This window comes from Aethina tumida, chromosome 1 (assembly GCF_024364675.1).
Source record: "Aethina tumida isolate Nest 87 chromosome 1, icAetTumi1.1, whole genome shotgun sequence".
Classification (NCBI taxonomy): domain Eukaryota; kingdom Metazoa; phylum Arthropoda; class Insecta; order Coleoptera; family Nitidulidae; genus Aethina; species Aethina tumida.
The window spans coordinates 56,227,637-56,253,370 of record NC_065435.1 but is presented as its reverse complement, the minus strand read 5'-3'; the positions used below and the strand labels follow the sequence as shown (position 1 = coordinate 56,253,370).

The window sequence follows — 25,734 nt, the reverse complement described above, 5'->3', positions numbered from 1 at the left end:
CAGTTCATAATATCAAAGTCTAAGGCTGAAGTTAAACAAGCTGACACTTCTACGCAATTAGAATAAAATAAGTTCATTGTTTTCAAAACTTCTAACCTTTTTCTACAGACAGGATCCCTTAGAGGAGGTAGATTTAGAAAACCATCAGCAATATTAACATAAAAATAGCACAACTCATCATCGAGGACCCCTTTAGAACAGCAAATCAGAAGTACACTGCATAAGTTGTAAAGTAATAGTTTAAGGACAATAATGTGGCAGTTTCCAAATACCAAGCCCTAAGACCTGATCTTAATACCACTGAGAACCTTTGGAAGATCACAGATGAGGAAAAAAATTTAAAATTCTGATGAATTGTATAATACAATTGTTGCAGCATGAAATTCAATTACAAAACAATTGATAAAAAACAAGAAATTTACCGCAAAATATTGAATTAATTATTAGAAAGTATGAAAATGATTTTGTTTCTTTAATTTTTTATTTCTCTAAAATATATATTTAATGATAAATGAAATTAATAATATATGGTAGTGGCCAAAATTATAGCAACCTATTAAAATATATTAAAAATATGAGATGTACTACTTGAATTGGATGCCAGTACCTATAATGTTTATTGTTGTCAATGTTATTTTATTCTTTAAACATTTGCATACTTTTATATTTTTCAATGGACAAAATTATAGGAACTTTTAACTCTATGGTCTTCTATTGATCGATTATTTATTAGAGGTATTTTGCGAATTATAATTACTTAATTACTAGTTAAAATGAAACCGAGATCTCTAATAAAAATGTATCCAATTTGATTTTCTTAGGATCACTTTAAATAGACCACAGAACAGTGGTGATGATTAAATAAATATAATTTATAAAAAATTATGTTCTGTTTATGTTAAACTTCCTACAGGAACAAAACTAAACAAAAATTTTATTATACCCACCGTGAAATATGGTAGCGGTGAAATTATGTTATGGAGATGCTTCATATCTTCTGGAGTACGCCCCTTTAGACTTATTTAGGCACAGGGATATATTAAATAATAATTTGCTTCCATATATTGCAGAAATGATGCCCATAATAAATGTGTTTCAACATTAAAACGATGACAAAATTGTATGAAATTAGTTAAAAGACCAAAGCATCGATGTTTTGTCTTGTCCGTCCGAATCTGCAGATATTAATCCTATAGAAAATATGGATGATCATTAAATTAGACATAAAAATTTTACAAATTTAAATGAACACTTCACAGTAATTCAAAAATATTGAAGGAATATAGAGTTGTCGTATATTCAGAATATTGTTGAGTTTATACTACGGTGATAGATAAAAAATATAAAATAAAAATGATATTAATTATTAAAAAACCCATTTGAAAATTCAAAAACTGTATGTTTAAAATGTTATGCATTGTGTATTTTATTGTCCAAAAAAGTTATTTAATTTATTATTATTAACAAAAAATTATATAAAAAAATTGTTTCCCTCATTTTGCTCGGTACTGTAAATCAAATATTTTAAGTATACCTTTAATTGGCAAATTAGGAAGAACGATGATAAGGTTGTAAAATTACGTCATCTAGCGGTCACCCTATAAACTTAGCTATAAATATTTCTTTCAGACCACTTTTATTAATATAATATATTGTTTTTCAATCACTATTCTATTCTGTATGATTATATCAATATATAAATGTAATTCATTTGATCACATTAAATACAATTTATTATAAGATCATATTTCCATTCATTTATTTTGATTCGAAACGTCGCGGTTCACATGTAGTCCTAATAGTGACGTAACAAAACTAATGTCAGAAACTTACAATATAAAAGTCTGTTAAAAACTGTGGAAAACGTCTGGAGGTGGCGTAATCTAAGTGTATCGTGACAGTGACAGCACCGTTGTAAAACCAAAAGGTATGAATTTAAATATTTAATTAGATATATACAAATATGTGTGGCTGCAAATTAGTATGTAATTTCGCCCTTTAAATATACTTGCATTTTTGTCTTTGTCCCATAACCTTATTTTGCTCGTATTCTAAATTAACTTATGCTCTTCAGGTGTCGAATGTAAACAAATTTCAAATGCAAATAACTTTAAAAGTATATAATTCAAGATTACGTTGTAAAAATACGACATAAAAGTGAGTATTATTTGATTACGGAAACGTGTCAAGACTAAAATGTGTTCTTAAATTCCGGAAGTCTTATTTTCAGTCTGTCTATGCAAAGACCCGGAAGTACTTGCTCAAATATTTTCAATTTTATATATTTTTTGAGGGAAAAGTTATTACTAATTCTTTACGTTGATGTAAGTTTTTTATTAAATTTAATAAAAAAAAAGTAAAATTATTATATATATTTTTTGAAACCAAATACCTAGGTTACAGTCAACATTTTATTTACGGTTAACCTCATATTTTAACCATAAAGTGTGAGTGAAGTTGAAATAGACCTATTTGTCAAACAGTAAAAGATTATCAGATTTAATACTAATAATAATCGTTTTAACGCAGGCCGAGAGTCAATTAATCAAAGAAAACTAAAACTGAGTGATAATAGTGTAGCAGCTGATCAAAATATGAGCAGGAAAAATGGAATCTCGCAAGGGTAATATATCTTATAAATTTACTCTTCAGGAACACCACAATAACCCTAATATTGGCATTTGATACAGGTAAAGATAAGGTTACCAAAACAGCTCCACAGGAAAATGTGAAGACGGAGCAACCACCACCAGGGACCGCTCGCAAAAAACGAAGATACAAGAGACGTCGTAGGGTAACGGTCAGTTATAAAAAGCGTCGTCGCAATAAGAATGGTCAGAAACGGAAACAAAATCGCGTCTCCAAGAAATCACACTCGCGTAAACCCAAAAAACAAAACAAAATCCCCTTGGTTACGTCGTCGCATGTCATGGTCACAAGAAAAGCGACAAATCTCGACAATTGTCCACGGAATGATAATAATCGAACCCGCAACAAATCACACGAAAGTGATTCTAAAAAAAATAAAACTCCTGTGGCATCTACGTCACGTGGCATAGACAAAAAACAAAGGGCTGAGGACAATCCCGGAAATCATCCACGAAATTATAATAATATTCAACAAGATTCAGAAACTAGTAGCGAGCCTGCCGCAGAAGAGTCTAGTAGGGAGGCAGTCTATCAACCTTATATCTACACACCGCTCTCAGATGTGCTATCAGAATTTGCTAAACAAGATAAAAGTACCCGTAAGGAAGGAGACTTACACAATTTTCATACTGGAGAAGACCTCGAGGACTATTCATTAACGGAAATAGGATCGGGCACATTCGGCACAGTATTCAGAGCTTCTCACAATGTAACCAATGAAACAGTAGCCTTAAAACGCGTGAACGACAACATTCTGCGTGCTGGAGTACCACCAGAGACATTATCGGAAATAAGGTTGCTAAGAAAACTAAACGGAATCGGATGCGAAAATGTCGTCAGTCTGTTTGGTGTAGCCTATCGCAGGAGGTCCGGAGAAATAGTCGAAATGTACCTTGTATTCGAATACTGTCTTTACGATTTGAGGAAGCATATGGATGTTATAAGATCGCCGTTGAGCAAAATTAAAATCCAGTCTATGTTCACCGACGTAATTAGGGGAGTGGCTTTTATGCACTCACATGGAGTGATGCATCGCGACTTGAAGCCGCAAAATATTCTAATCTGCCCCCGAGGTATCTTGAAAATCGCCGATTTTGGATTGGCAGAAGAATATAACTGTGGGAAGGAACTGTCTTATAACGTGGTGACTCTTAATTACAGAGCTCCAGAAATTTTATTGTATCAGCCTTATAATTTTGCCGTTGATATGTGGTCACTCGGCTGCATCCTGGTAGAGATGCATACTTTCACTGTGCTCTTTCCTGGGAGAACGGAACAGGACCAATTTTCCATGATTTTAAAGAACGCCGAACGTGATGAAGACGGAGTCCTTCAAGTAAATCTAAATGTATTTGATATACAGATGTCAGACGATGCAAGAAATCTTGCAAAGAAATTGTTGACGTTCGTAGGTCATTTCAGGATTACTGCGGAAGATACTTTAAAACATCCGTATATAATTTCGAAATTAGTTTGATGTTGCAGTTAAATTACTTCTTTTATAATTATATTTAAGTTTTGTACGATTTTGTAGGTTATTAATAAACTGTTCATTCCCTTAAGAATCTTATTCATTTATGTATTCATATTTAGGAAACCATCATTGTCGAACACTAAATAGTAAAGATAATAAATAATCTCCATCAGTTGTGAAACTTTCAGCGAGGTAAGTAAAATTAAATATTACTTCATTCAAAGTGCATAAAATAACATGGGAGGTTTCTAAAAAACTTTTCGTCAAAGACATCCGTAAGAAGATATGGTCTTCTAAAACATGTTGTCAAAAAGTGGTTTTACTGGAATAACTTTTAAGTACTTGGTATAATTTTTTAATATGACAAATGCTACTCAGAACTGCTTGAAATTTACTCACATTTGATTTATTTTTTTTTTTGTATGGGCCGAGTATCTTTAACACAATGTTTAATTTTTTAATTCCTGGATTCTGAAGGTAGAAAAGTGGATGGGGAGGGAGCACCTGTGACCTCCTTGAAGAGGCTTTTAAAGTAACAAATTATACAACCATTCAAGTCTTATATACTGTTCCAAGAAAATACCGCACCACCTATAATTTTGTAAATAAATTTTTCTATTTAATTAAATAATACATTGTTTGTATTAACTTTGAAACACCCCATGATTTTTAAAAAGTCTGTAAACATTTTTACAAGATATTTTGTTTTTCTGTTATTTGAAATATTTCCATTCTGGTAAATTATTACAACTGATTAAACTATCGCCGCTACACGCCATTTCGTTAGAACTCATTTTTCATTCCCATTTTATTTTTAAATTTCAATATGCAACAGCAATCTAGAAATTTAACTCGCGATGAGTGTGACCAAGAGGTTGTTTTAGTGGAAGAAGGTTTGGATTTATCACAGAATAACCGAAAGGTTTGGAGTATCCCATACATCCATTTCCCGTATGTTACAACGGTACGTGGAGACTGATGTCCATACTAGGAGACCGGGTCAGACTTTTAACTTTGAGACAATAGTTTGTGACTACAAGAAGTTTACAGTCTTAGTTGTCCTGAAACTATTGCTTTATAACTTTTGTTGACAATAATTCAGCGCTAAGACCTGATCTTAACAGCACTGAAAACCTTGAGGAAAAAATTTTAAAATTCAGAATTGATTTTGAGACCGGGTCAGACTTTTAACTTCGAGACAACTGTTTGTGATTACAAGAAGTTTACAGTCTCAGTTAGAAAACATAGGAGGGGTTCAACAACTTATATACAACTTAAACTTGTGTTCTCGCTCGAGGCCCGATCTAAGCCATGGATTATCGCAGAACCCGGCTAAATTTTGCTAGAGGGCACGTCAATTGCGTAGAAGCGTACTGGGAGTTCTGTTCACAGATGAATCTAGATTTTGCCTGAACACTTGTGACTGACGAGTTACAGTGATTCGACGGCAAAATGAAAGATATGCTCAATGTAGCTTCATAAATACCACCTTATTTGGTGGGGGCTCAATTATGGTGTGGGGGGCATTTCTTTAACAGCACGTACCGACTTGGTGGTGATAAATAATGGAAATCTGAATGCTGAGCGTTACATTTTGGACATTCTAGAAGAACATGTGGTACCATATGTCCCTTTTATAGGTTCAAATTTTTTACTAATGCACGATAATGCACAAACACATGCAGACCATGTTATCTGAAATAATCTTGGGATTAATACTATGGTCTGGCCAGCTCACAATTCAAATCTTACCCTAATAAATCATATCTGGAACATTCTTAGGAGACGTTTAAGGAACTTAACCGTCTAAATAACTTTGAGGAATTTTTTTAGAAAAGCAATACTTTTAAGATATTTTACAACAATTATAAAGACCTATTTTTAAATAAATATATAAAGTGTGTATACGTTTATTTTTATCGTTTTCAGAAAATATTAATAATAACCAATTATGATTGGTGTGGTGTGTTAATTTCCTGGAAAAGAGTATTTGAGAAATGGTCAGGTGCAAATCAACATATTAGGACATGTTGGAAACAGGATTTTTCCATACTAAGGGAATCACTGTAAGTGAAAAGTTGGGAACAACTACCCTAGGTGATACCACATACATATACATGTATATACTATATACCACATGCATAAAATTTCAATAGTGTTTAATAAAAGGTCTGATATAATATCATATAAATCTACTAGTGATTCCTGCTGTGAAAATTGAATTTTACATTCCACATTCCCTGTGTAAATCCTAACAAATATGGGTCTAAATTTGACAGTGCGCCCTGGCGTAATTCGTGCATCGGATTCCGGAAAGTAAGCCGATAAGATCAGCACGCCTCCGCTGGCAAGTACAACATAAAAGAATAATCATTTGAAATATGAACCTAAACGGACATTAATATTAACGCCAGAGTTAACATAACCTAGTATTTCGCTGATTCCGCTTTTGCCCGTTCGCAAATTTGTGTTTTATTGCACGGAACTCAAGAAATATGAGATAAGAGACTTTATATTGTGCTTTGGATTCTTTTCTTGTGTTTGTAATTCGGATTGCTCAATAAAATACCGGCATGGAAAAAAAAATAATACAAACGTTTTCCTCCAGAAACAATAAATTGCTTTGTAAATATCTTATTATGACTTCAATTTTAATTCGTTATACAATTATTCCTGTCTTTTCCTGTTTCTCTCCGATGTACGAGGAATACGTTTGATGTTAAACCGCCACATAATTAATTAATCCGGGAAGTGAATTAGTAAACACTGTAAAAATTAATTTTTGAACACGTACAGGCTTGTAACGGAAAATAAATAGAATTTTATCAACTGTGTAATTTTAGTTTTCAGTGAAACTTTTCAGCGGCCCTAATTAATCAGGATTTTATGAAATATTACCAGAACAAGCTAAAATATAAAATATTAAAAGCGAGGATTTATGGCATCTTTTCCAATTTGCGATTTTATACATTTGTTTTAACATGGAATTCATGCTCCTAATGATTTTTACTAGTTGAAAATTTACCTTGTTGTTGAATATAATAGCATTAATATTTAAATTCTTTTGTATGTATACAATTTCATTTAAATTTAATAATTTACAGACGTGCACTGTGTACTAAAAAATATATAATTATTTTTAATTAATGAATTATTCAGAAATTAAATAATAAAATAATATCGTATTTAAAATACCGCGGGCATTGTAATTAAATATTTTATATGTTTGTTTTTCATTCCATGACGATTTACTTAATTTTCTCTATCACATTGTTTTTAAATTTAACAAGTATATGTTTATCTCTGTAATGTGCCTAATTCGCCCAATGATTCATATAACTAAAATACAAGAGCATGGTGAAAAATTTCCTGTCTTATTCAGAGAAAAATTCATAAAATGTAACAAGTTTTTCCATAAGGTAAACGTGGTCCAATATTTTACAATCCCTGGATGACCTTTGTCCATGTTTATTGTAAATAGGATTATAGGATTATAGGACTTTATGTTTTTGATATTTAAACAGTTTGCCTGCTATATACCAGACATAATTTGAAGTTAATTACCAATTAAATACTAATTAATTAACTAGATATGTCCAGAGGCAAAATTTTACAAACAATATTAATTTGAATTTTAAGGAAAAATGACGGATTCAACTTTACATTATTATTGTTTTTTTTTATTTGAATTAATCGAATTAATAACTTGGTTTATAACTTTTTAACAATTAAAAACAACATTATGACAAATTTTATTATAATTGTGTGAGACTTGTGATAAAGAATTAAACAAAAAAACTGAAATGACTATTGTTAATTTTTTGCATAAGGTAAATGTGGTTCAAATTTCACAATACTGGACGACTTTTCTCCATGTCAGTTATAGATTTAATTTTATTTAATTGAGATTTAATATTCATTAAGAACTATTCATTTTCTCATTTGCATGCGACAAATGATGTCTGATATCATTTGAAACTAATTCAATATTGGTTAATTAGTAGACTGGATATGGACAGTGAGAAAATTTTATAACCGATATTAATTTGAATTTTTAAGTAAATTAATCTATTCAACAATACATTTTTTAGAGTTTTTAGATTTAGTCGTAGGAAAAACTTAATTTATAACTTTTTAAAATTTAAAGTTAACACTATGAGAGACCACCTCATCCGGTCTCTGTCTATTGTTGATTTATTTTATGTATTTGATATTTAATTTTCATCAAAATCGATTCATTAGGTCAATTTGCCGTCCACATATCATACATCATTTGAAACTAATTACTAATTCAATACTAATTAATTACTAAACTGGATATGGACAATGAGAACATTTTACAATCACAATATTAATTTGAACTTTTGTGTTAAATGATCAATTCAACCATACATTTTTTAGAGTTGTTAGAATTAGTGGTAGAAAGAACTAGATTAATAACTTTTTAAAATTTAAATAAAATAAATTTATCACTGAGAAACTGGATGAGGTTCCTCCATGTCTATTGTTATTTTGTGTGTCATATTATTTTTTAAATTCATCACATTAAGAAAATTTCAAATTTCATGAAAATTGTTTATGGCGTTTAATCTTATCCATCGTAAGTTACAGGACGTGTATTTTATATCTAATTTTCATTAAAATCTATTCATTAGCACAATTTGCCTGCCACATATCAGACATCATTCGAAATGAATGACTAATTCAATACTAATTAATTAGTAGTAGGCTCGATATGGATTTTTTTGGAAAATTTTACAATATTAAATTGAATTTTTTTGGAAAATGATCAGCTCACCCATACATTTTTTAGTGTTTTTAGAATTGGCCGATGTAAAAACTTGATATATTACACTTTAACTCATCTAACTAAATAAAATTCAACTCCTGTATTTCATGTAAATTATGGGACGTGTGTGGAAAAGAGTTTTTAAAAAGTAAAACGGCTACTACCAATTTTTTGCATAAGGTAAATGTGGTCCAATATTTTACAATCTCCGGTTGACGTTTGCCCATGTCGGTTGTAGATTATAGTACTTTTACGTATTTGATATTTAATTTTCATTAAAAACTGCTCATTAACTCAATTTGTCTGCATAATACCAGAGATAATTTGTAGCTAATTGCCAATTCAATGCTAATTAGTGTGTATTAATTAAAATCCAGTAATTCAATATGTTATATTCATGATAAAATACCTAAATTCATCATACAAACGTTGAACTAACTTCTACACCGGAATACATCTCCCTACTTCCCATTCACATCACGCCGCATAACTTTTCGCGCTCTTCTTCGCGCCTCTCCACTTTAAAATTTGCGGATACATTGTCAACGGATATGGTTTATTATCTCTCTGCGATATTAGCTCGGGAGAAAAATGACGGTGCAAAATTTGATACAACGCTCCAAATACAGATTGTGAATGCAAGAGGGAATTAATAATGCATCGCCAAACTTTTTCGTAAATGGAAAAAATATGAAATTATCTTTTGCAATTTTAATCAAACTTATGCGAATGTTTTGCAATGCGGACGTAGCACGAGCTGGTACTGTATTCGTACATGAATAAATAAGTAGCTTCGATTGGGGATTAATAACATATGTCTATTAGAATCCTGGCAACTACGAATTACACATGCGGGGACTATTAACATAACATAACGCGTAATGAAATTTGAACTAGGAACAGATCAAACTATTAAAACAAACCAATAATTGCTGTTGTATCGTGATTCCGTCGACGGATTAGATTTTAATTGGGGATCGAGAAATTACAACGCAATAAGTGTTTTTTAAATTTTCTTCTTGGTTAAAATTCAAAAATTTTACAAATCATTAAATTTTTTACTTTAAGGGAAACTTTTTACATTTTGCGTATGAGTAATAACTAAACAAAGCCGTTTTTTGTTCATCGAAATGAATTTTATATTACAATAGATAGCGAATACAAACATAACAAACAAAAATGTTGTATGTATTAAAAATTCTTCGAATAAACTATATTTAATACTATATATGAAACAGGGAAAAAATACAACCACAAAAATATTTAAAATAAATACAATATGTTCGATTAAAATCAAAACTTTAAAAAAAAATAAAAAACTTTTTTTATAATATTTTTATTTTTCTCAATTTCTTTAAAATCTATCGTGTTTAGTTATATCATTTTTTATATTCTCTTTGAATTCTTAGTCTTTACTCAGAGTTCCTCTAATAATCCTTGTCGCCCCTTCCTTTAACAATGTATATTAATATTAAAAATATTTTATGTATTCGATATTTAATATTGAAATTTTACTGTACATAAAAATTAATATCTAAAACATTTGTAATTTGTCTATTTTGCTCTATTTCCTCAAAACTCATGGTGGTTTTAGTTTACATCTAATTTTTTGATTAATTTTCTAGTTTTCTTTTGATTTCCTACAATTTATTTAAAGCTATTCTGTTAAATAAACTTTGACACCTCCTGGTTTAACAATGTATAGTAATATTAAAAATATTTTATGCAATCGATACTTAATATCCTAATTTACTATATATAAAAGAATAAAAAATTAAATCACAAAAATATTTTAAATAATTACAATAGATGCAATTAAGATCTAAAATATTTGTAATTTAACTATTTTGCTATATTTCCTCAAAACTCACGACAATAAGATTTAAATGTATTTTTTTATTAATTTCTAGTCTTCTTTTGATTTTCAACACTTTAGACAAAGCTATTCTGTTAATCAACCTCGACGACCTCAAAAATAATTTAAACACACACAATGTGTTATATGCAATTAAAATGTAAAATTTTTGTAATTTGTCTATTTGCTTTTGTTTCCTCAAAACTCGGGTAGTTTAGATTTAAATGTAATTTTTGGATTAATTTTCTAGTTTTCTTTTGATTTCCTACACTTTAGTCAAAACTATTCTATTAAATAAATCTTGATGTCTCTTGCTTTAACGATAAATATTAATATCAAAAATATTTTATAAATAATTATTTTAAATAATCACAATATATGCATTGAAAATGTAGAACTTTTGTAATTATGTCTATTTTGCTTTGTTCCCTCAAAACTTAAAGTGATTAGGTTTAAATGTAATTTTTTGCTTAATTTTCTATTTTTTTTAATTTCTTACAATTTAGTCAGAGCTATTCTATTGAATCAACCTTGACATATCTTCTTAATATTCAAAATATATTATATAATCGATATTTAATATAGTAATTGTACTGTATATAAAATAGTAAAACAATAAAACGACAAAAATTTTGAAAAAAAAAAAATAAAATATAAGCAATTAAAACTTATGTAATTTGTCTATTTTGCTCTTTTTCCTCAATAAAAGTGCAACAACAAAAATATTTTAAATAATTACAATATGTGCAGTAATTTTTATAATTACTATATTTTGTCCTATTTTTTGTGGTTCGTTTTAAATGTAATTTTTTTGATTTCCTTCCTACACTTTAATCAAAGTTATTTAGTTAAATCAACCTTTACGTTTCTAGTTTTAAAACTCAGTTAGATAAAGGAAAATTCAATTTGGTCGAAAACCTAATTTGGTAAAGTGCAGCAAGTCACGTTAAAAAATGTAGCAGAACAGTATTAATTGATTATTGGCCGTGATGACATTATTGATTAATGAATGGCCCACTTTTTGTGGAATTAATTTCTGCGTTAAAGTTAAAATTGCTCTCCCGAAAGTAGATTATAGTTTTTCAAAAACTTTTAAGAGCAGAGAAGGTCTAGGAATTTAGTTCTCCGCATAAACAAAGTTGCAACTCAGAAAACCCGGAAAATAAACCGCCGGAATTCGCCTGGGACTATAAAATCTATTTATCGTGTGTCTATATGCAAACATTAACTAGTTACCCGAGCCTCACTTCAACAAAAACGACTTTGGTAGCGAAAATTTCTTTCGCACGTGTTCAAATTAAACCTTTATTCTTCCATCAATGAAACAATATCGACTAATTGTCCTCACAATAATTAGCGGAAGTAAGGCGGGTTTAAATAAAAAAAAGTGTTGTTCGTGATGTTCGATAAACCGGAAATGATATTCTTTCTTGGGCTTTTGTGCGCTTAAGGCAAAAAATAATCCCCAACCAAGAGGGAACGTGATAAATAGATTGATTGGATTTATGTCAGCATCGCTTTAATTCCCCAGCAGTTTTTCGTACGATCCCCGTCTTGTTTGCGCGGAACTTCGTTACCGATAAAAATGTTTTGTTGTGTCTAATCGATACAATTATCCGTCGTCGGCCACTCAACGCGGCCGTAGCTGGAACAATTAAATCTCGCGTGCCCCACCTGAGTTACAATTACTTTTCTAATGCAACCACCTGACCCGAATACTTGTACTCCACTTATTACAAGCTCATAGGCACTTTTCGACGCCGCAAAATAAACAGCCACAACGCCTGAAATTACGGCAAATTTCAGACAGTCTGCAAAACATTAAACACCGCATACGAGGCCCGGCTTCAAAATACCACGGGACAGTCGCTCCTTTTCTCTAATTAAACTTACGAGTTTGATATGAGCTGGTTGCAAAAGGCACACAACACACTACTGCACTAGGATTATAGTTTCTTGCATCTGACTTTGTGTTATTTATTGTCCTAATTAATATTGTTGCCATAACAAATAGAATACCGTTATCTTGTTCAAAATAACTTTAGTCAGTGTGCCTAGTTGAATACAAGATGCTTTAACATCATAAAAACTACTTAAAATAAGTAATTTATTTAAATTTTGTAAGAAATCAGATTCTATAAAATATTTTAATTTTTTTATAATTTTTATATAATAAAAATTTCATAATATTCTAATATCATAATAATTTATAAAAATAATAGGATATAAGATTCTTTAAAATTATGAATATTTACTTCAAATCTAAAAATGAAGATTGTAATAAAATTAATTTCAATTCAAAGTTTTAAATTTACAATTTAAAATAAAATGTTCTTTTTCCAAAATGAAAAAAGTATTAATTATTATAAAATAAATATCATAATGTTCTAGTCCACGTTTTTTTGTGTATTAGTTTTTCTACTACAAGATATTTTTTACAATAACAATAATAAATAGTTGAACCTTCAAAACAATCTAGGCACTCATTGAGGTTTCACATTCTATCTATTAAAAATGTAAATTTTTTCCTAAGGTACCTCATTCGTCACCTCTAAACACTGTAGCTTTGCCAAAGTATGTCATGCAAATAAATTTATATAGTAATATTGGAAACACTCAAAAGTAATCCTAGCCATATGAGGTAATTATGTTGGAAAACTATATTTTGAGGAGTCCCAATGTAAGTTACCAAATTATGTTCCACAATTTCTTTGATGTATTGACAGACGTTTTCTACACCACTCCAATCTTTGACGACAAACTGCTGACAGTAAGAAAAAAGTCCGAAAGGTCGGATTCTATTGTACACATAGTATGGTAAGAAGCCATAGGTAAACCAGTGGTTGGCAATCGCATGAGTGCCCATAAAGTGGTCGCGGAGAACTATGGCGGGAGTCTTGATGTTCATTTGTCGTTCGACGCCTTCCTGAACTTCTCGCACGTCGTTCAAGGCCTTATTCAGACCATGCTCTCATCCGATTGCCAATTTCCACCTCTTTTAAGCCAATAATTCGCCTTCATACCAACGGCATTTGAAATGAATAAAGAAATCCTTTCAACACAACAAAAGTGAAATTAATACTAAACTGTGCCTTCATTATTGTATAAAAGAAGCAAATACTTATCGTTAAAATCTAATCATTTTTTTTTCTCATATAGTGTACAAACCAATTTTTATTAAAACTGATCATGAAACATCGAAATACGTCATAATTAGGACAAAAATATTATAGAAGGTTGAAGGATATTGCTACGTCAGTAGAATTGTGAGAAAAAATTGATTTGAATAGTTTAGTGACTTTATATCGTTCTTCTTCTGGAAGACTAACCTTCCTAACTTTTTGCTCATAGTTTACATAGAAAGTAAGGGACCAACCTGCGATTGATGTTTTAACTATAAGGATGTAACATAATCAATTTGTCATAATGCAGTTATTAATTTACAACCCTTGTTAATGATTAAGTGATTAATGTTAACGTCAGAATAATGTATGGCCAACGGTAGGTATTTAGCTATAATTAACAGTGGCAAATTTCTGATGATTAATTTAATGTTTCCAAAAACATTAATAATGCCAATCACGCCATTAATAACGGATTCCGATGGTAAGCTTACGGATGGATACCAACGAACAGAGTTCAAAGGATCGTCCGATTTAAGCGGAATAATGTATTTGAAAATCCCCGTAAATACTCAAAAGTTATTGTGTACTCGTTGCGATCATCGAATCAAAAGCTCTAAAAGTGAATTTATACACAACGTGTTTGTGTCCTAAACAGAGCTGTCAAGATAAAGTAAACCGGACTCCATTAAGACATTGTTTATGTAACGTCTCAAGTATCCAGACTTTTCTTTTATGTTTTTATTTCATAAACTTACTCCAAAGGTTACAATGTCTACTGCAACATTAGGTTTTCATCAATGGCCACGTGTTATTTTTCATGTGCTTTCAAATTAATCGGCTGAACAATTCAAACAAATCGATGTGTATCAATAGGAAAAAACAAATTTTATTTGTGTGTGTCTCATATCATGAATACGGATTATTTAAAATTGTTTCGTTTTGTAATTTCGGCGGAAATGGGAAACATTTAAAATGCAATTAAATCAGTACGAAATTACAATTTGCATACATCGCCCCGTAATTGCTGGGCAAAATGTTTCATATCATCACCAATAAATGATACACATATATTAAATTTGAAATGTAAATTCCAATAGTTGCCGTATTACGAAGGAAATATTTTATTGGCCATGATGTATCTGCATTTTTAAGTAATCTGTTGGCGAAGCTGTGTTTTCAGAAAAATTAAGTTTCTCATAGAGCCAACAATAAAGTGCTATTATATGGAAATGACTTTTACTTCGTTATATGGCTCCACATTTACACAGTGATTTAATTGAAAATATGATAATTTTGTTATAAAGTTCCTCGTTCCATATTCCCAGGTTTATAATTGAAATTTTCTAGTGCTTTAAATTTTATGTTCTTCGCAATTTTGTATAATAATTTTATATTACATACATCCATACATATTTCACTTTTATGATTTAAAATCTGTTTATAAGAGACTGTTCCCTCTATTATCAGAATATCAAAGTTAATAACTGCACATCACATTGTGGTTTAGTTTAATAAGAAGTTTAATTTCTTATTCGTCCTTTTATGTCGTTCATTTTCATTCTTACATCTTTAAATTTTAAAATTAGATGAATTTCCATCGAAGTTAGCTTCCTTCAAAACATCATATGCACATTAATATCTGCGACTGGATTGTAATAACGTTATTCTAATGAAATTATATCTTCTGACCAACTAAACTAACATAACTAAATTACTGTATAAAATGTGTAATATATTTGAATATATCAGATAGTGACTCAACGCATTGATTTTTAGAATTTTCAGGCTTTTTGTGCATGTATAGATCCTGCCTATTTTACCTGGATTTTAACTGATATCTAATTATGAAGAAAAAAGTTACAAGGGAGGTTTTATCTTAAATAGTCATACTGAATACAAAAATTAATATAAATATTAGTTTATCTTAAAGAAATTTAGTCCATAAAATACAGACACATAGGGAATGGATATTATAATGTTGTTTAATAAATGTTAATTTATTTTTAATTGAAATTGTTAATTAATTAATTTTTGCAACGTGTATCTTTTTACTTAATATTCATCAAAATCAAATAATGTTAAATAACCACACTGTATAAGAATTAATATAAACACTTTGTCTCTCAAAAATTCAATTGAAAACATATGGAAATGGTATAACATATTTTTTTTTAATAAATTTTAATTTACGTGAAAATAAAATTATTTAGAAAAATTGGAAAAAAATATTTGTTCATATTTCTGGCACGTTGAATACACACACAATAATATTTTCAATTCCAATTTCACAATCCATTTACTTACAAATGATTTTTAGCCTGAATTTAATGCTTGTACAAATATATTTAAAAGTGTATAACAGAAAGATACCATTAGTGAATTTACTGCAATAGACAAAATTGAAATTACTTTTGTTTAAAAAATACATACATTTTGAACGATAACGTACATATTTTTTTGTTTTTTTTTTTTCATAACACTCCTAGTTTTTCTCATTTTTGACTATAAAATGTGTTATAATTTAAAAATTATAGAAATTATATAAGTACACAATAATTTTTAAATCCAAATCCACAGAATTAATAATTATAAAACTTTTACAGAAAATAAAATATATAGGAAAATTGTTTAGAAACGTAAAGAAAAAAAATTAAATATAATATTTCTTGATATTTCTGGCATGTTGAATACACAATGATTTTCAATTCCAATTTCACAATCAATTTACTTACAAATGACTTCCACACATGTCCGAAACGCAAGGGCCCATCAAAATGGTTTTCAATCAATTCAACTAAAGACGTATAAACGTTCCGATCCGAAGTAACCGGAACTGGATGTCCGACATGCGGCCGGAACGGTTCGTTGCGTCCAGAAACACAAGACGTATTAAATAGATCACGATCAGTTCCGGTTTTTGTCAACGCAGATTTTAAAAGGAAAGTGCAGTGAAAGGTTTTCGGCGTGTCCGTTCCGGTAATGTGTCGCCGTGATTTATTTTAACGGTAAATCAGGTTCAAAAATTAAATTACCGTTTCCTTCGAACGTATTTTCGACTTAAACTTGCGTCCAACAAAAAGTTTACTTGCCATCACGGTATTTTCTGTACAAAGAAAAATGTTGTTCGCCGAATAATTTATCGTACGTTTTTAGTACGAGGTAAAGCGTAATTTTATTTACGCTATTAATCAACAGGCGATAGATTTAAAAACAAACCTATTTACGCAGATGGAAAAACAATAAATTCTTTACTGATCGCCTGCCCGATAAAATGGAACAAAAATTAAATTATGAAATTTACCCGCGAACGAAGTTAAATAAAATTATTTAATTGAATTTTCCTGCAGATTCTCTATTATTAAACCAAACACAGGAGTTATAATTACAATTTCCGCTGACTGAATTTTATTTTTATAATGAAATTGCACTGGCTCGTTTCCAAATCTTTTAAATCTGAACGTTAATTGTGATAATAACATAATAACAATTCGGGTTTAAGCATCCACCCTTAGTTTTTATTGTGTTATAAAGGACATTTGGATAAAATCCTATATTCGGAAATTAATATGTGCGACGCACGTCCCATAATAAAGTAACAATTTGAAGCAGTCGAGAATTTAATGTTATATTATTCAAAGAGCACGGTGAATCGAAATGGAATTATAATTCTACATGTTATGTCCTATATTACGATAAAATCATTTGTGAATTATGTTTTGTTTAGGAATATTGCATTATCGCAAATATTTAGCTCGGATTTGATTCAATTAAGGATTATTGAAGACTTCACAAATTGCGACTGCGTTAATTTTTCCGGTTAATTGAAATGCTTTTAATTAAAGGCCTTTTGACTGAATATGAAAACTCTACTGTTGAAATCTTGTTATAATTTTCTGAAATAATATAATTGTAGTGATAAATCCCATCTGTTTACTGGTTGTGAGTCCATTATTTGGCCAATTAATTAATAATTAGTTGTTAACTGGAAAATCATCAGACATTTCTATGTAGTTACTGAAAAGATGAAAACCTACTTAGAGACATTTTCTAATAATTTTCTTTGTAATTTATTGGCATTGTCTAATGTAGCCTTTCTATAAAGTCCCGAAACTACCAATAAAAACTTTCCGTCGCAGTTGGCTTTAACTATACTTTCCTGTTTGATGATTGAAAGAATTACCCGGGTCCCCTCATAAATATGCAAACGACCAAATTTAATAAAATCCCACGTTTAGTTTCAAAAATTGATCACAATTGTATCCATCGTTTCTCGTTCCGTTTGATTAACGTGCAGCGTCCGAAACGGAGAAAATTCACTTGCAACAAGAGTTTATTGTCGTTTGCCACCGAATGCTGGTGCGACCCCGGCCGACCCCTTTTTTGTCACTGTCTCTGGTTGTAAACGAGACCTATATATACTTCAGCTCCCCAGAACAGCGGGTAACGTCGAGTACCCGCGGGAATTCAGACGTCGCTCCGTTTTAATAGCCCGAATTGACCTGCCCGGCCGTTACGTCATCGGCACTTCACTTCTTCTTTGGTCCGGTCTTTCAGTGCACCGCACGGGAGATGCGAAAAGCCACTTCAAGGTCTTCGTCACATACAGCGATCGGCGCCTTCAGTTTTCCGAAGCAATATGTTTAATCAATAACGCTCAAATCGCCACGGAAGTGTCGGGGATATTTGGAAATATTGTCCGTGGTGTGCTTGAACTTAATACGTTGAATGACGTTGTCGATGTGTCCGGCACAATTTGGCATCAATTTTGTGATGGCGTGTTGTAATTTCTTATTATCATGGATGTCTTAAATTGTTTGATTTTGGATGTCACCCGTTTTTCCAGGCCAGATAGGAAAAAACTGGCTTAACTGATTAGTGCTTAATTAAAGCTTTTTAAAACCTTGGTTGGTGCAAATCATATTTTTATAACCGGATCGTTTAAAATACAATACAAACCAAAATTAAAGAAAAAATTTTATTTTACAATTTTTGTAAATACTAATAAATTAAATAACTGTTTCTTATATCAACAATATAACATACCATGCATAAACTTTTTAAAATATAATATTAATTAATAACTCATTTTCATATGCATATATATTTTTTCAATTAACTTCATATTTTGTAGATTAATTATAGATATTTTGGAAATGAAATTTCTTATATGGGTTGATTGAATTTTCTTATTAATCATCTCTCAAAGATTCTCAATGGTGTTAAGATATGAACTCCCATTTAAAGATGTCACATATTGGAACCATTGCATTACCCTTTTTCACGTATACTTATCATATCAGTAGCACTGTGTTGCTGAAGATGTCAATTAGGGTGGTCCTTTCGAATTTCTTTCCTCCCATAGACTGAAACAGTTCTAATTTCTTTCGTCGTTTAAAATTTTGTTACTCGTGGACAAATAAATTTAAGATGATAGAAATTTAACGCTCTAGAAAAAAGTCTCTTATAATTTTTCGCTAAGTCGATTGGTTCAAAAGTTATTTGAACTCAAAGTTTAATTTTTTTATAATCATCAATATTATCAAATATATTTAGAAAATAAATATTTGTATTTTAAAATATACTATAACCTATGGATCACCCTAATATCCATATATTCTTATATATACATTAATTTTTCTTAACGTACCAACTTCAATATCAGAAGAGCAATCCTAAACCATTACTTTTCCAGCACTATGTTTAATTGTATGCTTTGGGTTGACACTCTGGACATTTCACTCAGCGAATACCATCTGAATTATGCTAAACTTGCTTTCCTTAGAGAACAGCACTATATTCCACTTACAGTTCACATACTCATGGGTCAGACAGGCCCGTCAGTTTTTCGTGAATGAACAGCTTCTTCACAGGCTTTCGAACATGCTCAGACGAGGATAAAACATAAATTCAGAAATGTCAACATCCTCTAGTTTCTTCCTAATTTCAACTGCTATTCTAAGAGAAAACCTGCATAGAGAGTTGCTAGACGTTCTTCTAGGTCTGTCTCTTCAAGGGACAGTAACTACAGACCCTATCTTCTGAAAAAGTTTGATGGTTTTGGAAATAATGGACCTTAAAACAACATACAACTAGAAGATTACAAATAGCCTGTTTTAGTACGATACATTTTTATGGTGCTCTATTTTTGATTGTTGAATTAAAAAAAAAAAACGTTTTTTCTTAAATATAGAGCGGTTTGTTGAAAGACATATATGTTAGTGTAAAACGTATTGTGTATAAAAATAACAAAATTACTAAACAGTTAAAAACTGTAAAGGAGGTAATATTTTAAAAATTTTTTATTTGTATCTCCAATTTTGATATCTACGAAAATTGAAATTTAGCAGATGTAAAAATTTTAACTTATTTTTTTTTTTATTTTGAAGACGATACAGAAAAACATACAGGAGACATTTCTTTATATAATATAATTTATTACTTTAAACAAATATATACATATATACTTAAAATTTTTGGATAATATATGAAATATTTTATTTTAAAGTGAGATCACAAATGAATTTGCCATTAAAATGTAAAAGAAAATCAAATTTTTCAAAAATATATAACTTATATATAAAAATTAAAATTAAATTTTAGCTAATATTTAATCAAATTTCTGCTAAATTTCGAGATTGTTGTTGTTGTCTATGATACATACAGGTCATAATCGATAATTTATTTCATTTATGTTTTTTCAACACACAATTTTTTCGTATATTTTAAATCAAATTTATGCTTGCCACTACACTGAAAATACCGTACAGCTTGGTTGTATTTTAAATGCGCTTCTTAAATTAATACTAAAGGTAGAAAACATAAAAGAAGTCCACTAGAATGATGCATCCCTAATGAATAGACGTATTAAATGGCAAACACGCATCAATAAATTCACTGCTGAAGTCAATATTTAATGCTCAGTCAATTCAATAGTAACAATAGGAAATGCACTCCCTTGTTGTGTTCAAGTCTGCAGAGCGCTTCAGCTTTGTCTGGAAATCAATTAAAAGCAAGTCCTTAATTTTATGCACATACATAGTATATTTACGACACCCAATAAAATTATTAATGTTTTGAATTCTTAAAAGTTGAAAAATGTACTGAGCTCAAGCTTAAATTATAGTTTAAACGCGTCTTGGGGCGTTTTTAAAGTATAAAATATTACAAATTTGGAGATATTTTTTGTTCAAAAATATTTCATTACTTTTATCCGTTATAAAATATTATAGAAACAAGTAGTCATTTTTCAAAAGGTTTAAAGGGGACTTTAATTTCTTTAAAAATTAAAAAATGAACTAATTTAAGTACTCTCGCCAAGGGAGACTCTAAAATTCGTCTGGATATTTCACCGAAGTTTTAAAATGAAGTTGCACATAATTTAGATTGTTTTTGAAATCATAAATAACCCGCAGAACTAATTATAAGGAAATAGCACTTTTAATTACGTATTAATTGGTTCATAAATCTACGGGGCTTTAAAAAGAACGTAAAGAATATGAATAAAATTTAATATTCACTCGGCATTTGTAGGTATAATTAACCAAAATCCAATGAGTTATGGCAGTATAAATCTTGAGTGAGTATAAGTTTTTGTTGGGCAAGTTTAATAAAAGTTTTTACGAATGGGAAGAAACAATTGTCAATGCAATACAACGCTATTTCATTAAAGTTTTAATTATCAATGAATGCCAAATGTTGTTTTACCATATAGGCGGCGCTTACTGGCAATTAGTAAACCGACAACAGTTCAGAAGTTGAAAATTTGTTTTGTTTGCCGGTTTGAGTAAACCAAATTACAAGCAATTCCCTACTATTGCCGTTAAAACTACTAGTTAAAATCATAAAGTTTATGCTTAAAAACACGTATGAGTTTTATAAATTTATTTAGATATTTGGAAAAAACGGGGAGCGACGTTGTTTCGGTTTAGTGTACACGTCCGGAAAGGCCAAAGCTTGCTGTTTCAACATTTGATAGCGCAACCATCCGCATTGCATTTTCGGTTAAACAACGTGTGACCATTGGTTGCCCATTCACCAGTGTCAGAATGTTCACCGATTTCTAATTCCGATGCGGAATTCGCACATTCCGAATCGTTACGCCACATTAGCGGCTATCGTTGCATTCAGCTAATTAGTCTTAACACCTAGCAAAAATGCGAAGTCGATAAATCGTCTTGTATCGATGTCGATGGTCGCGACGGGGATTTGTCCGGTTGCTGTCGCATTAACTCGGGACAGGAATAAACCATTATTGAATAAATTACACCTAAACGTTCATGTCAACGTCAAAACTCTTATCTATGTGTCAGGGGCGAATGATGAAGTGTGCACGAATTGTACAACAAAATGTCTGTGGCGTTATTAGCATCGCCAGTATCTGGCGCAGACCATCTCTAAATTACCATTGTCAAGTACGAGTTATCCGTACGTTCTGTTGCAATTTAAGTTCACTCAAAAGTTACGTCTAGATTGGAATAAAGCTAATTGCATTTGTCTTTTTCCAGTTTTATGTTTAAAACTTTCATTTCGAGCTTACACAAACTAGTTTTTAAAATTAAATTGAATTTTAAAATAATGTTCAAACTTCCACAAATATTATTTTGTTAATAGACTAATTATTTTTATATTTAATTGACCTTTTGAAACTCTTATTCATCATGTTTAAAAAATTTAAACTAATTATCTTAAGAAAATTATATTACCGACAGTATTAGTCATAATTAACCTTGTATCAAGTATAATTTAATAAGCTTAAATAATTTAAAAGGAGCTTAAATATTTACTATTTGTTTCTAAATAAACTTGTTTTAGTCATTAAATTATATTTTGAAAAATCTTGGAAATCTAAAAATATAAAAAAATTGTATGTAATGTCACATTACATGGCACAAAATGTAGAATTAAATGTTTTTCATTCAAATTTTATTCAGTCAGTATAAAAAATATATTTCAATATTCTAAACGTTTTATTAGTATGATTTGATTGGTTAAAGAAATAGCACATTTAAATATATTTACGTTTTGTGGCATTATTTAAAAATACTTTTAAGAGTAATAGTAATCACTTTCAGCGAGAAGACAAAAACATTGGCTTCCAAAGAAGAGGAAATTACACGAAATTACACGAATATGAAACAACACATTCAACTGAAATTACACAAGAAAATCTTCTAAAAAATAAATTAATTGAGTGAGAGAAGTAATAAAACCATTTGCCAACGATAATGGCCAACGTAAAGTCCGGATCTAAACACAATTGAAGTTTCAATTAAAATACCAAAAACCATCAAATTGTTGTTATTTGTAGAATTAAATTTCAACGTCGTTGAATATAACATAAGTCGAATTTACTATAATTATTTTAAATAAAATCATTTTGATATCAATTTATTCCCTAATTAATTATAAATTAAATTAATAATAATAGTAATAATTAGTAATATGTACACTATAATTAATTTAAATAAAATCATGTTGATGTTTATTCCCTAATTAATTATAAATTAAATTAATAATAATAGTAATATGTAAATATCCTCTTAACTTTCTTATTTAAAACTTATTTTAACAGATTAGACCTCTTATAATTTTAGTTAAAAATTGGCCAGATTATTTTTAATGAAAATAATAAGTTAAAAGTTCGAACTCTTGTATGAATTGCCAATTTCACAAAAAAATACTTCACTTTAATAAATGCTTAATAAAATTAAAAGTTGCCTTCTTCTTATAAATTGGTTTCATCTGATCTAATAAATCCTTAATAAAATTAAAAGTCACCTTCTCCTTATAAATTGATTTCTTGTGATCAAGTAAACCTTGGAATGAAATACCTGTGGATTTTTTATAAATATTTAAGAAACATTTCCTAGCAATTAGTGTCCAACAAGAGATACAAATTTAATTTTATTTAAACAATGTTCACTATTGACACCGCTAAAGTAAAACAATATTTAAAACAAACACTTCTGTTTGAGAGAACTAATGCGTTTAGTCGGTATCTGATATTCTCAGATATTTCATCATATTACTCCATGGTTTAGTGGACAAGAAGAAGAAGAATATTATTTTTAATCCTGCCACAGATTTATTTATATAGAATATTTTAATGAAATTTGAAGGAAGGGAACTAAAAGAACCACTTATTTTCTTTTATAAAAATTGCCCTAATTCATTATTCATTACATTTTACTTATAAAACTGTTAAAATAGACTTTGTCGGGTAACATGGAGCTATTTTATTCTTTTAAATCAAGTTATAAACAAAAAAATTACGGTCGCATTTACATCTTAAGTGCTCCATACTGTATGTGCACGAAATCTAATTGTATGAAATCTTAGAAACTCTTATTTGTCACAACGTTACACGTTAACGGTATTCTGTGCAAGGACTTTAATGGTAAAGTAGCTAAACTTTGACGATAGCGTTAACGTTAAGGTTTACGCCATTAGCGGGAGAATTACGTTTATAGGAAACGTGTAACCTTATATTCAATGTTGCCATATAATAATAGACCGTATCTAATTGCTAGAACCTAAGTGTGATAATCGTAAAACTGATTATTTTAAATTTTGTAAATAAAAAACTAATTTTATGTTTGTTTAGTTTAAAACTAAGCAGACAAAACTAATAATTTACACTTGAAATGTGTAAACGAAAGTAAATTTAAAAAACACCCACGAACTTAAAGTTAACTTTAACATTAAGGTAAAATTAATATAAGCATTTCGTTAATAATAGTAAATTTATATATTAATATAACCACCGTAGAACGGTTTCTAATAAATTTAAATGTAGTGTAAATAATTAGTTTACAGTGACCTTATAAAATAAAACAACTATTTTAGGTGTTTAGGTTATTAAAAATTTATTTTTGCCATTCTGTTTCAGCTCCAGAGGGCCACTTGATAAAATTGGACTTTCGGGATTGGTTCGCCATCGAGGACAGTCCGGAGTGTAAAAATGACTACCTAGAAGTGCGAGACGGTCCACACGGTTACAACAACAAACTGGAGAGCTCGTCGTTCTGCGGCACCAAATTTCCCCCGATGCTCACCTCCTCCGACCGTCACCTGTGGATTCGTTTCCACTCCGACGAGAACATCGAGTACAAGGGTTTCAAGGCTGTCTTCGAATATATACCCAGACCACCCTCCTGTAAGTTAAAGAAAATAAAACAGATGTGACGCACAGTTCAACTAGTTCTAATCTTACCTAATCTAATTATATTTATGAATATATAAAGTAATTTCGAGGTACCCTTTATTAAGGAATCTAATCTGATCAGATATTTTTATGTCCTTGAAACCTTAACATTTTGATGGCAGTATCAGTCAAAACACCTCGACACAATCAAATCCGCTGTCTGACAAGTTCAAACAAACCTTTTATTAGGGCTTGTACTGATACAAAGCGCCATGGTGTTTGGATGATAAAACACACACATAAATAACCCTCCTCTCCATGTGACGCACCCCTTCAAAAGTTTTATGTAGTCACGCGCCCCACAGGTACATTAATAACACGCATCCTTAAGATTTTATTAGAAATCCCGAAGTTATTCAAGAAACGTAGAAAATTCCCTTATAAGCTTTATACCGCAAACATTTTCTCCCCTTGTAAGTAAATAATGTAAAGTAAACTATGAAACCGAACACCCTCGTTTCACACATAAATAAGTTTAGGGGCGCGGTACGTGCCTGCAATGAGCGAAACTGCCACACGGCGTCAGCAAAATTCAGCAAAACTACACCTGCGTGAAAATACTCACGAATATATCCGTGTCCGGTGGAAAATCTTATGTCAATTTAAATTTTATGAAATGTCTGACACGTTCCCTTCAAT

General features: G+C 30.2%; 2 protein-coding genes across 3 annotated transcripts in view; both read left to right on the top strand.

Annotated features, from left to right (window-relative positions):
* Positions 1–25,734, top strand: part of LOC109601526 (neuropilin and tolloid-like protein 2) — a 198,912-nt gene that overhangs the window by 129,160 nt on the left and 44,018 nt on the right. For both annotated transcript variants that reach the window (XM_049970590.1, XM_049970589.1), the window contains one exon: positions 24,781–25,047. In XM_049970590.1, coding sequence (XP_049826547.1) covers positions 24,781–25,047 — 267 coding nt within the window. The remainder of the gene's footprint in view (positions 1–24,780; positions 25,048–25,734) is intronic.
* LOC109602418 (cyclin-dependent kinase 3-like) lies at positions 1,847–4,159 on the top strand. Its single transcript, XM_049970591.1, has 3 exons — positions 1,847–1,927; positions 2,530–2,623; positions 2,691–4,159. The coding sequence occupies exons 2-3, from the start codon at positions 2,608–2,610 to the stop codon at positions 4,124–4,126; spliced, it is 1,452 nt and encodes a 483-aa protein (XP_049826548.1). The 5' UTR covers positions 1,847–1,927; positions 2,530–2,607; the 3' UTR covers positions 4,127–4,159.